Source organism: Miniopterus schreibersii, assembly GCF_964146895.1.
Source record: "Miniopterus schreibersii genome assembly, chromosome: 4".
In the NCBI taxonomy this organism is placed as follows: domain Eukaryota; kingdom Metazoa; phylum Chordata; class Mammalia; order Chiroptera; family Miniopteridae; genus Miniopterus; species Miniopterus schreibersii.
The window spans coordinates 39,987,014-40,003,478 of NC_138105.1; the positions used below are offsets into that span (position 1 = coordinate 39,987,014).

General features: G+C 36.2%; 1 protein-coding gene across 4 annotated transcripts in view; it reads right to left on the minus strand.

Annotated features, from left to right (window-relative positions):
* Positions 1-16,465, minus strand: part of INPP4B (inositol polyphosphate-4-phosphatase type II B) — a 528,611-nt gene that overhangs the window by 77,774 nt on the left and 434,372 nt on the right. For all 4 annotated transcript variants that reach the window (XM_081135695.1, XM_081135696.1, XM_081135693.1 and 1 more), the window contains one exon: positions 9,904-10,107. In XM_081135695.1, the coding sequence (XP_080991821.1) occupies positions 9,904-10,107 (204 nt within the window). The remainder of the gene's footprint in view (positions 1-9,903; positions 10,108-16,465) is intronic.

Genomic DNA, 16,465 nt, shown 5'->3' on the forward strand with positions numbered 1-16,465 from the left:
GAGAACTCTGATTGGAATAGGCATGTGGATTAACAAGGCCAATGGCCATCTTTAAAAAGAAGCTTCAGTTTATCCTTGATTGTGTGCAATTTGCACTATACTGGCCTAGCTCAACACTGCAAGTTTTTGTTCTTTCAATAGCCTGATAGCTCTTTTCTCTGATCCCAAGTTTACCAAAACTGTTAGATGAAAGGAGCTGCACTTAAAATGTTCCACGGCACAAACTGGCATATGTATGGCCCAAGCTATGTAATACTCACACTCTTGCACACACACACACACATCATGTCCACTAAAAATAGTCAGACATGTGACATCCATCAGAATTAAGTGAGATTTCCCAATCTTTGTTTCCTATTGATCTTCTTGCTTAGCTTCACCTAATTACTTATGTAAAAATCCCTGACCTTCCTTTCCAATAACCACACTGCTGGTCTTATCCTGAAATTCAGCCCCTAGTCACACAGATTAGCAGCCAATGTTTCTCCAGTATTGATTTCTCCATGTTCCCCTGGTTTGGACTCAGACCTATATATCAGCTATCACACAAACAGGTCTATGCACGAGCGCCACATTGGTCTTCATTGATCACCACGCTCACATCATCACTCCGATCAAAGCACACACTAAGCACTGCAGCGGGTCTTCATTCTTCTCTCAGCCTAGAGTCACCTCTCTAGTTGAATCAGCCTAGAAAATTCTCCTTATTTCTCTTTGGTCTTCAAAATGAAAACTTCATTTGGTCAGTTGCCTTGCTATCTTAGCAACATGCTGTTAAATAGCTTAACATATATTTTCTGGGCACCTGCTGAATGCCTGCTCAGTGCTGAACATTAGAGACATGAAAACAACCTTGGAGGAACTGATATTTCTTTCTGGACACATGTTGCTTTTTATGTTTAGAATACCTTCTTTCTTGTCTTCCATCAATCCAAACACCTCTATTCTGGGACTCTCTCTCAAGATCTCCGTTGTTTTATGAGTGCTGGCCATTCGCTTGAATTAGACGATATAGTCGTTGACATCAGAATCCGCATTTTCTACTTCATGTGTTTTCCCCCAAGTACCTATAGCACTGCTGCTCACCACTGGTGCTTAATTAACATTTGCGGGTTGACTGAATAACCAGATACTTAGGAATAAAAAGAAATTAAGACACACTATAAGAAGTATTACCACATCTTTAAATTGAAGTCAGAACTAAGCTCAGACTCATAGAATGAGTTCCCCTAATTAATGCCACACCACGCTAAAGCTTTTAATTCAGTAAAATATTAAATAAAGGATTTGCTTAATAATAAAAATTTTCCACTGATTGGCTAAGGCTTTTAATTTTAAATTGGTAATTGGATGTTATCTGTACACCATTAGATAGTTGCACAACTACTTGAATTATATGACACTGTCAGTCAGTGTGCTGCATACCACCAATTTCCAGAATTGATTTTTTAGAAAATGAATATACCCCGATATATCAATTGAGGTATATCAATAGCTTGTATATACCTCAACATTTCTTTTAACAATTCATTAAATTTGGGTGATTCAAAGATTTCTATTTAAGAAATAATGTCTGACTACTCACATTAAAATGCATTAAAGTTTAAAAGAACTTGATTTAAATGTAATCATAAATTTTTAGAGTGCATGTATGCAAGTTTGCATATTTATTATACACAGGCACTCAAAATATCTGACATTGAATCAGGCATTTTAAGAGTCAGGAAAATATCCAAGGGAGATGATGATATCCAACATAAAACCACAGAATATCACCATTACATTAACAAAAATAAAATAGCTCTGTTAAAAACATCGGTTTGAGTTGGAAGATGAACTGCTGATTCAGCAAATCACTCCAGTCACTTATTTCTACGCTCACTCTGAAAAAAAATACATTGAACGCATATGGATGAAACACTGCATTAGATGCTATAAAATGGGGCTGAAGGTGCACATATTAACTGCATGTGGAAAAGTCTAGAATTGGGCAGCGTTTCATGAATATGCATGCACATAAAGATCTCATTTGGGGTTTCTCTTCTTTAATAGAACATTTGTGCATTTTAATGGACAGTCATGAACTTTGCTTAATCACTTTTTGTGGACTTTAATATCAAATAAGTATTCAAAGCTCATTTCTCCTGGGTGAAATGGACTGGAGAAGTTCAGGAATGTTCCCATCCATCAAAAAAACAGATGATAGAACCCATTCAGTTGCCACATAAGAAACTGGCCTAACTCCCCCTGCCTCTCTCTGCCTGCCCTTTCTGATGAGGAAAGGGGATGCTTTCCTTCAATGTCCCCTCTCCATTATAAGGTTAACAAAACCAGACAACTCTACTATGTGTGACTTAGGGATTTAAAAAAAAAAGGCTGGGGTAAGGGGAAAATAGTTGCTTCTATTCATATTTGCTGGGAAAAATCTAAAATTATTTCTGTGTAACTAGGACCTTTGTAATTGGCGTGTGACTAATCAATGAAGTTTAAATTGCCACCACTGGGTTTCTGGAAGCTTCTGGAGGCCTTCACTCACCATCTCTGATGGTCTGTGTCCATCTTGAACTTTATTACTTTGTATGTTTGGTGATAATTTGAAGATGACTTGAATAGTCATCTCAAAGTTGGTTATGAAATTGGAAAATATGCACTAAGGAGAGAGGGTATAACTGGGTATTTTGATTGGAAGAGAGAAACAAATTCCTTAAAATAACTCATGAATTCTAGTGGAGGAAAAGTTACCTGACACAGTGCAGAGTTATCTTAAATTTAAATATTCTGTGTTTCAAAATAAAAAGGTAAACAGGACAGTCATTTGAGGGGAAATTTTGAAGTCATTAATTTACTCTACAAATGAGTACTGAGCACCTTTTTATGTGCAGGTGCTCTGCTAATGTGGAGATACAACAGTGACCATGACATTGTCTTTGCCTTTAAGGAGCTTATAAAGTTCATGAACACATGGAAGAAACAGACATAAACAATTGATTATAATTCAGTGCTCATGAGGCTGAGTGATCATCGGATACAAAAATAATGCTTTATTATACAAAATGTTTGGAGTTGATACATATATGCAGATATTTGTATATATACATACTCTGTCAGTTTATCTGTCACATACAATTTGAAACTAAATGGCCATATTTTAGTGGATATCTTATTCACTTAGGTAACTAAACTATAAGGCGTTGCTTTAGAAACGTTAAATTATAGGTTAGTATCTAGTTGTCTATAAAAATTAATTACCTCTAAAAAATGAGAATGATTGATTTCCTTCTTACTGAGATCAGGTCAATGGTTTCACAAAGCATAATTCTAGTTAGTTAGAGAACTGAACAGAATCTCCTTTGAAAATCAGTTTGCATCGGTACCCCTGAGTCATGCATGGTCTGAGTGATTTTCCCTAGAGGTAAGGTCTAAGATGAAGACAGAAGCCTGGCAAGAGATGTTGGGAATACAAATCCCTGAAGATCGCTTGCAGCGGTATCTGGAAAAACATGTTTGTCCTTAAGAGTTAGTAGTATTTTGCAACTATCTGTGATCACTGTTACCAATGACGATAATATAAATAGCTCTATCAATAGTTCTGTCCAGATTAAGCATACGTATTTGTTCTAAACATCATAAGAGGAAGGCGTAATATCAAATGAACTGTGAGATGCTGATAAAAAAAATAATAAGTTTGGGATAGGTTTATCAGAAACTGGTTCGTATACGTCTTATTCCAAAATGCGATCTTTTGGAATATTGAGTTACAGAGAAACAACATTTTTTCAGGCTATAAATATACTTTATTATCAGAATGCCTGACATATATGTTACTGTGAATCTTTGCTATTGTTTCTATAATCCATAAAATTCTTGAAAAATTATTATAGATTAATGTGGATCATCTATTGTGTTCATGTGACATAAACACACTTTACCTTAATAAAGCATAGCACATGTTCTCTTTGCTTAAAGACGCAACTAAAATTTAAAAATTGATTTACATTTACAACATGAAGAGGGAAATTAATTAGGTAATTTGAATGCTGAAATCTCTGATACAGAAATGTAGTCCAACTAAAAAATAGGTTTGGGATATGGCTAAATAATAAGAATAGTTTTCCTATTCTGCTCTTTGCTAGAATGAATCAGAACATAAAGGTTTAGGAGTTTATCTTTTTTTTTTTTTGTAAACAATTGTTTGAATGAAGGTAGGCAGATTTAGGCCCAAATCCATCAGTGTTGTAATGTTGAAGTTAAATCACAGTGTTATAGAGAAAAGTATAATTACTGAAAGCCACAAAACTGGGTCAACTTAATCCTTTGGTTGGATGACATGCTTTCATATTTTGGACAAACTAATCTTGGAATCCCAGCTGTTGGAAGCATCTGTTGTAGAAATGTAGAGGAAGAAAGGCAGTATGTCATCTTCACCAGCTAAAAGATGAAGAATGCTATCTTAGCCTATTTCTTTGCACACATTGGCATCAAATCTTCATATTCCTTTGGGATTTGATTATTTACTAACTTTTTCAGGAAATCAACCTTTAAGCACTCAATCATTAATCAGTAAAATTAAGCAAATAACCAACTTTTTTGGTCCGTGATCATTTTAGTTTCAATGCCTTCCAAATTGATGAGATAATTATTAACTAGATTCATGCCATCAATTTTGCCAACAAAACAAGTTGAAAAGAGGAAGCATCACACTGATTTAGAATTAATAGAGATTCTTTCTCATGACCTTGAAAAGAAAGATTTTTACATGCATCAGCAGAGTAAAATGCAGGAGTTATTTACTAACATGCATTTGCTTTCAAAATATTTATTATAAGAAGCTAAATAAAGTTGTTCATGTTAGGTAATTGTTAAAACTACAGTCATTATAGGGAATTAAATAAAACAAACATTTTTTTAAAATGGAGCTATTATAATCTTATGTCTAAAACTAAACCAATGTAAGTGATTGGAAAATATTTTCATATGATGTCACAGAAGCCCAATTAAATTTAGTTAAAACACTGAATTAATTCAGGAAGTTGACTATACTTGTAATCAGTGCTGAAACTTTTCTAACACCTAATTAACTAGAGAAGTGATACACAAAAATCGTTTCCAATTCATTTACTAGCACAATCTCCTAAGGCATTTTCAATTAACTACAGTTTCTTTGAATTTACACAGCTTTTCAAAGTTAGATAAAGCTTTAGAAATAATGTTAAATGGTTATAGCTTTGGTGAAATTTTTTTGTTGTTTTTTTAAAAGGATTTTCATCTTTTTTTTTAAATAGATTTTTTAAAAAATATATATATATCTTTATAGATTTCAGAGAGAGGAAAGTAGAGGGAGAGAGAGAAACATCAATGATGAGAGAGTAATTGATCGAGCCCACAACCCGGGCATGTGCCCTGACCGGGAATCAAACCCCTATCGCCTGGATCCTAGGTCAACGCTCAACCACTGAGCCACACCCAGCTGGGCAGGATTTTCATCTCTTGACAAGGAAATCTTTTTAATAGAGAATGGTTAACAATAAGAATGCTACCTAACAATCAAATTCGGTTATTGCTGGCAAATAGAGTAAAACTGTATTAGGAGAGAGTTAGAAGTAACTTCTCTGACTGGGAAAGATTTTCCTTGTAATAGTGGTAAATTTAGGCCAAGCATTTATGTGCTTTCTAATAACTGTGTTCTGGAGGAAATTCCGAAATCATCTGAGAGGAGGTGAGGATTGAGAAGTAGATATTCATTATTACATTGCTGTTTGCCTTTGAAGAAAACCAAGAAAACTTGAGAAACTGAGAGCACACTCCTGCATCAACTAGAAGAAATCAGGAGGACTTCTACTTAGTGGTAAGGCTACCAAAGTACTCCCAAGAGAATGATCACGGGTGAGCCAACAACCTTGCAGACTCCTGCTGCAACCTTGGCTGCCTGGCTGTCCACAAGGACTGAAATTATTCCTGATTTTTTTCAAGTCTTGCTAATAAGCTCCTCTACCCAGTTTTGTTGGTGCCCATTTGAATCTTTAACCACTCTCCTCCACCCATCCTCCCTGTACCCTTCTCTTTTATCCTCTTTTAAGGATAAAAGAAACCATCCAGGTTAATATACAACATATAAAGAACTCATGCAACTCAATAGAAAAAAAATGTGCAGAGAAGCTGAATACACATTTTTCCAAGGAAGACAAACAAATGGCCAACAGGTACATGAAAAGATGCTCCACATCACTAATAATCAGGGAAATGTGAATCAAACCCGCAATGAGATATCACCTCACATCAGTTAGAACAGCTATCATCAAAAAGACAAGAAACAACAAGCAGTGAGGGTGTGGAAAAAAGAGAACACTCCTGCACTGTTGGTGGGAATGTAAATTGGTGCAGTCCCTGTGGAAAACAGTATGGAGGTTCCTCAAAAAATTAAATATGGAACTACCGTATGATCAAGGATTCCACTTCTGGGTACTTATCCAAAGAAAACAAAAACACTAATTCAAAAAGGTTTATGCACCCTCATATTCATTGTAACATTATGTACAACAGCCAAGATATGGAAAATAATCTAAGTGTCCACCGACGGATAGATGGATAAAGAAAATACACACAATGGAATATTACTCAGCCATGAAAAGAAAATCCTGTCATTCGCGACAACATGGATGGACCTTAATGGCACTGTACTAAGTGAAATAAGTCAGAAAGACAAATACCATATGATCTCACTTATATGTGGATTCTAAAAAAAAAACCACACCAAAGTCACAGAAACAGAGTACAGACTGGTGTTTTCAGAGGTGGGGGAAGGGGCTATGGGAAATGGGTAATGGTGGTAGAAACGTACAAGCTTCCAGTTACAAGATTCATAAGTTCTGGGGATATAATATATAGCATAGTAACTATAGTTAATACTGTGTTGTACATTGAAAGTTGCTAAGAGAGTAGATCTTAAAAAAAAGTTCTCATCACAAGAAAAAAATGTGTAACTATGTGAGGTGACAGTTAACTAAATTTATTGTGGTAATCATTCCCCAATAGATATACATAATCAAATCATTACGCTGTACAGCTTAAAGTAATACAGTTAATATGTCAATTATTGCCAAGAAAACTGGAAAAAATATTTTAGACAAACAAACAAAAAAAGAAGCCACCCACCCCCACCCACCCTCATAAAAGTAAAGTCTCTCTTGTTTCCTCCCTGAGGACACAGCGGAAAGACGCTTCTGCCTGGAACCCGCCCGCCCTGTGCAGTGCGCTGACCCTCCTCTCTCCTTGCTAAGGCCCTCGCTCTGTTCAGTCACCGCCTCTCTGGCTCGCAAACGGCTTTTGGAGTATAAACAGGCTCAATGTTCACCACCTTTAAAACAAAACAAGTAAGCAGCTAATAATAACCTCTCTCTCCCTCTCTCCCTCTCTCTCATACTCTTTCTTGAATGGTAAACATCTATGCACATTTAAATCTTAAGAGTCACTTCTAGAAATCCCACCATGACCGCCAGACTACCGCCTTATCCCGCGTACAAGCCTACACTGCACTGCAGTTGCCACTTATCTTTCTAGAGCCCCATGGACTCCTCGAAGCCTGAGTGGTTCACCTCTGTGTCCTTATGAAAAGGGGAATTTGGAGACAGAGTGGCACCACAGGAGAAGGTTATGAGACCCTGAAGATGACCACCTATGAGCCAAGGAGAAGGCCCGGAGGAGCTCCTTTTTTCACAGCCCTCAGAAGGAACGAACCAGGCAGAACAGCTGCTCAGTGAGCCCACTGAACTGAGTGCTCACTGGAAAGCCCCTCCCTCCACCGTACTTTTCCCACTCCCTTCCATCCTTGCAGGTCATAAGAACGTCCTGCGTATCAAATGTTGAGTCGAAGTCACATTAATGGAGCCCCTTTACTATCTGTCTCTCTCCAACTTTTCTCATATTTTGCCACTGTTTGTTAACGTGTTTTTATTTACCACTAGAACTCTGAGCTCGAGGACCTAAGGGCCTAGTGCTTACCTTCCCATTTAGAACACTTACAATTTACAAAGTCCCCAAAATTATCTAAAGAAAAGGCAATAAGGAGGGAGGGCAGAAGAGGGACATTTTGTGTAGCAGGAGGAAGGTGAGGTATAAGGGAGGATTAGCATTACACAGTGAGAAGAAAATTATAAAAACAAAAGATACCCCAAATTCTGAAATTCTCACTTGATTTTATATAAAATGGTAATTATTTGTGAAAAGGTTAACACTAAATTTAATTAAATGAAATACAAATTCTTTTCTATATGTACCCAAACTCTTAAAATTTATAATATGTATTTTATGGTAGATCCTGTTTTCCCATTTATCTCAAGGGATAGTACTGATACTCGTAATAAGGTGATTTAATTTACATATCCTAAAAAAGAAAACATAGGACAATAATACTAGTCATCCAATGCCTTGGCCTAGGCCTTCCCAGGTGATGGAGCCATATCACACAGGTAAATCATTTATCTCATGCCCACCCTAAGCCAAACAGGTGCTGTTATTCTCACTTTACAGTTGAGAAAATGGAACTTCAGAGAGGTTAAGAGGTGCGAACGCCTTGGAGCTCTGAATAAATTGAAGAAAAAGGTGAGGTAAAAGGCAGAAATATTAGATTTGCTCTTTTGAAAATGCTTCCGTGGGAGAAATGCACTCTTAATCAGCAACAACAAATACTTATTCAGCACTTACCTTTTGGACCCAGCTCTGTTTTTCCTGTGATAGAAATTTTATCAGAAGAAAGAGCAGCCATCACTTCACAGTCCTTCAGACAGCAATTTTTTGAGAGATCTGGACCTTTCAAATAATTTACTCCCTGAGCACTTTTAAATTTAGGATGGCAGGAAAAGTGTTAACTGTTTAACATCTAATACAGCTAGGATGTTCTTTTCTTGGTTAAGCAAATGATACAGTAAGGAGTTTCCTTCTGTGTGTGCATATAATTTGGAGGGATGTTGGATAGTTAATAGGTATTGATTCAGGAATAACACACTGCTCCCCCTCACCCAGCACCTTCATGTTTCTCCTGTCTTATTCTGCCCAACTAGAGTTCCCATCCATGCTGGCTTCTTTGTTTACTTGGCTTTACCTTTTTAAAAAATATATGTTTTTACTGATTTTTTAGAGAGAAAGGAAGGGAGAGGGGGAGAGAGAGAAAAACATCCATGAAAGAGAGAGATATCAATCAGCTGCTTCCCGCAGGCCCCTACTGGGGATCGAGCCCGAAACCAGGGTATGCACCCTGCCCAGGAACTGAACCAGCAACCTCTCCGTGCTTGGGATGACACTCAACTGAGCCATACTGGCCAGGGCACTTGGCTGTACTTTTTTCAGATGCTTTTATGCACCCAAACTTCTGCTAATTTTAGAGCACCTGGAGTAACGTCTTCTTAATCATAGAATCATGAACAAGAGGGATTTAAGGGATCTTTATGTCCACTGCCACTTAAACATCAATACTTTCTAACCTATGCCCAGAGCTAAAACACTGAATTGCAACAGTAAACATCCTTGTTGCATCCAAGTAGTGCATTATAGGTAATTTCTGACTCGTCTTCTAAAAAAGAATTTTAATGTTTCTATTACCTCGGCAATAAGTAAGAAAAAGTATTATAGAATCTGGCAATGGTGACATCTTTGCTTTGATGACATATCCTTGGTTATGATTATATGATTTGCTTGACAGCAAATAAATTTTTATGTCAAAGAAATGTGATTAGGAATAAAACTTCCACGTATAATTTGCCCCTAAGGAAAAATGTGACTTACTTATCCCCAGTCTGTACCTGTGACTGCTTTCTCCCTGGCTTGGATGAAAAGCAGAGATTTCTTATCATTCTGACTGTATTTCTCAGGACTGAACACTGGGTGGCAAGCGATGTGCAAGAGACTTACCCACTCTTCCTCATCGTAGTCTGAATGATGGGGGATGGAGTCCTGTCTTCTCATCGGTGGGGGTGGATCCTGGGGACAGCTCTCCTCCGTGCTGTTCTTAGGAGAGGGTGGCTTTTTAAGGACACCTCCTGGCCTGGCAGTGTAAAGTGCTAACAGAGCGCTTCTGACCAGCTGATCCTTAAAGGCATGAACAAAAAGCTCTGTCTGGAAAGAAATGCACAAGGATTAGAAACACCATGGTAGGCATCTCAGCGTAGAGCTATGAAAAGGTCAACTACAGATTTGTTGGCACTTGAATGATTCATACCAATCAATGGAACATAGTTCGTTTTGGGGATGTTGCCAAGGCCTTGAGTCCTCCAGCTCTAAAAGTCAACGCTGAGGTTCCATGTGCTCTATAAACACCATCTGTCTCCTCAGCCCCCTTGATTTTAGTTCCACATCCTATCTTTGGAGATGAATTTCACTGGGAATAATCATTAGAATACCATCTACCTTTCAAGTAATTCCAAATAGACCTTAAAAGAAAATGTCGTCAGACTATGGATAGTCTATATTTTAAACAGACTTAAAGGCTAAAGAAAGACATGCTTTTTAAAAAACTGGAGACAGGAGACTTTTAATCTTTTTAGCATCATGGATAGATTTCAACAGTAGAGATGACATAGGCAGTCTTCCTCATGAAAACATTTGGCTTTTATTATAACCCTATTATTGCCCCCTAACTGTCTCCTCCACCAAATGGTTTCAGTAACGCTCGATGTTAACGAGGTTACTGTAAAACCTGCCATGGTGGATTTTACAAGCTGGTGGTAAGTACCTAGTCAGTACTGGAGTACCGACAGCTTCCCAACCGTAAAGAACTTCACAGCTGCACTTTTCAATTTCCTGATGAAATGTTTAATAGCTTCACCCCATAATATGCTGGAGGGGGCAGTAATTGATTTTCTGTGTCATAGTACACGTAATGTGCACATGGTCTCACAATCTGTTCAAAGAGTAGAGAAGTAGCTCAAGCACTGACCCATATTGATATTATATTTATACTTTGCAATCTCAAGAAGGGGTCCTTTAACTCATAGCATTATATTCAATAATAATTGATATAAACACCATTTAATGAGACTCTTGGATACAATGCTGACTTCACCATAGCTGTAACTCTAGGTAACCATTTATTGGTGTGCTCTCAATGTGCAGTCAGCACTGCCATGCCTAACTGGTGGTAACTAAATCATCTCCAGGTCTCCCTGTTGGGTCCATGCAATTAAAGAAAATCAGTTAAACCTTGTGGAAAACAAGGGCCTAATAAGATGATGTCATATCTGCATGGCTCTTCTTTGCAATAGATCATGAAATTCTAGAACTGAAAGGGACTTTACGGTGGACCTCTTCATTAACCACATAAGGAAACTAAGAAACAGGTGTGGTGACCTGTACAAGGCAGCACAAATGGAACAGATCCCAAGTTTCCCAACAAATTCAGATTTTTCCCCTTACTCTACCCCACCCACCAGCCACCATCAACCTAGAGGTTTCTGTCCTTCCCCTTCCCAACCCCAAAATCCCCAAGTCTTTTGAGCAGCTACCAGCTCTCAGAATTGTGTCCACAATTGTCTGCATAACTATCTTCACTGCCAAATGTTATTGGATGTTTTAAACACTCTTTTAATCTATTAGTCATACTGAAGGCACTTTAAAGGTCAGTAGACAAGAAATATGGAAAAAAGATTATATAAGAATAAAAGTTTGGAAAATAATTTGATAATAAACTAGAAAATCAAAATAAAAAAGCACCTTTTTATTTAAAAGAAAATAAACACTTGAAATAAATGGCTTGACAGTATTCAAACAAGTCAGTATAGTTATAGCAAAGTGGGGAAACATGCTGTTTACATAATTTTCCATATAGCATAGATGTGTCTATCAATGTTAGTGTAAATATTAAAAATGTGAATTTGCTTCCATTCAGCTTAACTAAACTATTTTTCTGTTGATAATTTCAATAAAACCTTTTGATTTATTTTTAGAGCAAAACAGCTTGCCTTCTTTGAATTCCTGCTACTACAGCTCTAGTCTCCATAACACACACATAATTACCATGTAGCTAAATATCTATTCACACTCAATGAAATCTTGCATGGTTCTTATAATTGCAGTCATTTTCTTCCTATAGTATGCACACACAGAGATTCCACTTCATTTATTCAAATCTCATTTGGGTTGATTTATCACCAAGATGTGGGAGATAATACAGTAGATTCTTACAGTTTTATAACTGAGAATTTTGGGGTTGTAATATAATATAATATACACAAAATCTTAAGCAAACACAATAATAGCTGATCTTTTACTTTGTGTTAATACTGAAAAACTTGCCCGGCCTGCATGGCTCAGTTGTTGAGCATCAACCCATGAACCAGGAGATCACGGTTCGATTCTGGGTCAGGGAACATGCCCACGTTGCAGGCTCAGTCCCCAGTACAGGGCTTGCAGGAGGCAGCTGATCAATGACTGTCATCACTGATGTTTCTCTCTCCCTTCCTCTCTCTGAAATAAATAAAAACATATTTTAAAACAAAACAAACTTATCTGGCTTCTGGGACACTCTCTAGATCACCAACATCTTGCATATAGGGTTGCATTCTATTAGAAAATAGAAAATATTCTATCCACATGACCTGGAAAAAAATTTTAATTTTCTTGAGCAGCATTACTTAGTATAGACCAATATAGGCCCTGATGTTTTGCAGTCAAATAAATTGGCTTGTAAAGAGTAATAGAGCTACACAATTCCAACACGCCTGTGTTTTTTTGTTCTTGCAACTGAGAGGATGCTAGGGAAGCTAAAAGTCATGGCCAGTATGTAACCACATCTCTGAGTTGCCTGTTGCCTTGGAGTTCTGAAAATCTTTTTTCTTTTCTGACTCAGCTCACATTACATTAAGTAAAAGAAAAAGGAAGGTTGTCTAAATGTTATCGTAAGGGTAAGCAAAACAAGTCATTTAAAATAACAGTTCAATAATATACTAAAAAAGCATAAATTTAAGCAAAGCAAGCCTATTTAATTTGTTTGATATTAAAAAAGAGAGAAATGTTATCTGAAAAATGAAATGTTTCTTTGCCTTACTGGCATTTCTCCAATTCATATTCTCATATATATATACATATATATGTATGTATATATACACATATATGTATGTTCTTCAAAATAACTTACAGAATTATCTGCAAATATAAAACTACTAAAAATTACTTGTCCTGAGAATTTCCTAGTTTTCTGAATATAAGTGGCAGAGAAATAGTTAGAATACGTTCATTTAAAATTATTCTTTTTAACTAGAGATCTCAACAAATTAATCAAAGTCCTATTCTATTTAGAATGACCTTATTGTCACCAAAAAAATTCAAAGCTATGTCTAATCCCATGTGCAATATGGAATTAGCCAGTGGCGTAAACAAGTGATTGCCATTGCCATGTACATGGCAAGAAATAATCCTGTTTATTTTAAAATTTGATATGCATTCTTTCACAGGGCAATAGTTCTATATTCTGACATCAGTGCATTGATTGTGTTTACACATATCACATAACACTTCTTAAAGAAAAGAACATTGAACTTTTAGCCAAGAGTGTTACCTGACATCTGGGCAGCCAATATAAATTAGTTGCTTGACCTTGGATAAATCACATAAACAACCACTTTTCCCTAGTTTGTACAAATTTACAATACCTGCCCGTGAAACCCTTATGGGAGTTCATTGTAAACTGTAAAGTGCACTTTTCTATTTACGCTTCTTTTTCTTGACTGACCTTTTCAGTTTGCTTTGTTGACTTATAATCTCCTGCTCGCTCAGAGGACCCTAAGGAACCTTAAACTACTTTCTTGAAAGCATTTTTTTTCCCCTTGGTGATGTAACTCCTTCCATAACTTCAACTATAATCCATATGCTAAGGTCTTTAAAACCCATTTCTACTCACCTCCTGAACCAGCTCTGCCAACTGTTTCCACTTCAAAGTCTTTTGAGTTTAGAAATCTTAGTCTAATCTCAAGGGGTTTTTTTGTGTTCGTTTTTTTTAAATGTGTACTCCATTTTTCCATCTGAGTAATATCATTACTATTCAGCAACTCAGAGTACAAATATGTGGATCATCTTCAGTAATATTTACTTCTGGATTACTCATCAATTTTTATTAGTTATGCCTTTTCAATTATTTCAAAGCTCGACCCTTATTTTATATTCCCAGAGCTAATCCCAGTTAAGATCCTTTCTACATCCCATGTGGATACTTTTCATAGTTTCCTTATGAGTTGACTAACTTTTCTTTTTTCAAGATGCTATCCAAGGCCACCAATATTAAAATGCAGACTTCTGAGTCCCAGCTCAGAACTGATGAATCAGAATTTGTATTTTAGCAAGCTCCCGAAGAAGCACTACTGAGGTTCTGTTTTGCTCAGTAACTCCAATCCTCTGTCCTAGCTCAGCCTAGTTATTGCTACTGGGGATGAGCTTCGCAAAGCCTTCCTCCAGACTTACTCACTCAACAACCTTCTCAGTACCTAAAAAATAGCCTTTATCTCAGGTAACCAGGAGTGAGATGACTAGATCATATGGAGTGTTTTGTGTTTTTTTAACTTTCTGAGACACTGTTGAACTATTTTCCAAAGTATGCGAATAACTGTGTACACATTAGGGATATGTGAAAGTTTCAGTTTGTTCCATCTCCTCCTCAACTCTTCGACGCTCAGCCTTTTCAATTTAAGCTATTCTTGTGGGTGGTTAATGGCATCTCATTTTAGTTTAAATTTTCATTTCCCTAATGCAAATTTGTGCTTATGTGACATCCATCCATCTTCTTTGGTGAAACGTCTTTTCAATTAGTTTGCCCATTTTTAATTGAGTTGTTCGGCTTATCCTTAAGTTATAGGAATACTTTATATGTTCTTATAAAAGTCCTTTGCAGATACACATTTTATAAATATTTTCTCCCAGTCCATGACTTTCTTTTTTATTTTCTTAACAGTGTCTTCTGAATAGTGTCTTCTAACAATATTAATAAAAGTTTTAAATTTTGATGAAGTCTTACATATCATTTATTTTCATTTGGGGGGGTCATGCTTTGTGTGTCCTATCTAAGAAATCTTTGCCTACCCAAGCTGACAAAAATTTTCTCCAATCTTTTCTTTTAGAAGTTTGTTTTTCTTTTAGTTTATATTTTAAGGTCTAAGATCCATCTTTAATTAAATTTTATATATATCAGGTAAAGATAAAGAAAAGTTCATTTATTTTGTTTATGGATATCCAATTGTTCCTCCATTATATGTTAAAAAGATAACTTTTCCCCAATAAATTTCCTTTGTACTTTGTCTGAAGTTACTTAAACATATATGTGTGGGTCTATTCCTAGGTTCCCTAGAATCTCTAGATTCTTGAATCTTCTAGATTCTATTTCATTGACCTATATGTCTATGCTTATTCTAGTATGTACTCAGGTAAAGATTTAAAAGCACTCATTTACAGATCATCAGGGCTCTTTCTGTGTGCAGTTCCCTCCTTTCTAGTACTCTTTCCTGTGAATTCTAACCACCTTGGCTTTCCCAAACTCTAATCTCTGTTTCCTCAATTTGAGAAATTACTCTGCGGCTTCTTCCTCCTGTTATAGGGTGGAAACTGCCTCTGGAGGTAAGCTAGATAAATATAAGAATCATATAGTTTGTTATCTTCCTGTTCTGCCTCTTTTCCAATGCCTAAAAACCATTATTTTATACATTTTGTCCACTTTTCCTATTGTTTAAGGTGGAGGATCTATGTTACTCCACCAGAGCCAAAACAGAAGTTCTACTTCCATGTATTTATGTACAGATCTCATTCTTAACCTTATTTTACTTTCTTGTCTTTATTTTCCTTGCTATTTAATATTCTAATGAACACAAGTTTGGTTTTTATATAATATTACTTATTTCATCAATTACGTCTTCACCATATAAGGGAAAGTATGGGAAAAAAAGACATAAAAGTTCAATTCTGAAGTTTCATTTTTTCATTTATTTCAGTTATTTTCAATTTCCCTTAGATTACACACACACACACACACACACACACACACTTTCACCAACTATAAAACATAAACAAATTCCTCTATTCATTAAGTTCTGTTCAGTGTGGGGCTGAGTTAGACCTAGGAGTGATTAAAGTAAATAAACAATAAGAAATTCCTTCTCAGTACCAACATTACTGAGAAATTCCTTCTCAGCTATCAACATAAGTAATCTGTATATTATGTGTATTTTCAGCTTCTTAGCATAGTGACTTCCTGGCTCATTATTAAGGGCAACAGAACATTTCTTTTAAAAACTCTGAGTTAACTTTTGGAAGAAAATGCTCTTTTCCTTCATTGAATACAATAGATTGTTTTGATATACTCTGCTAAAGTTGAAAAGATACAGGATTTGAATCATGTGAGATTTTTCTCAAATATGCTGTGAGAAAATATTTGTGACAAAATCTTTTTTGCTGTTGTTTGCCATTTCACAAATATAACATTGTGAAACATTCCATT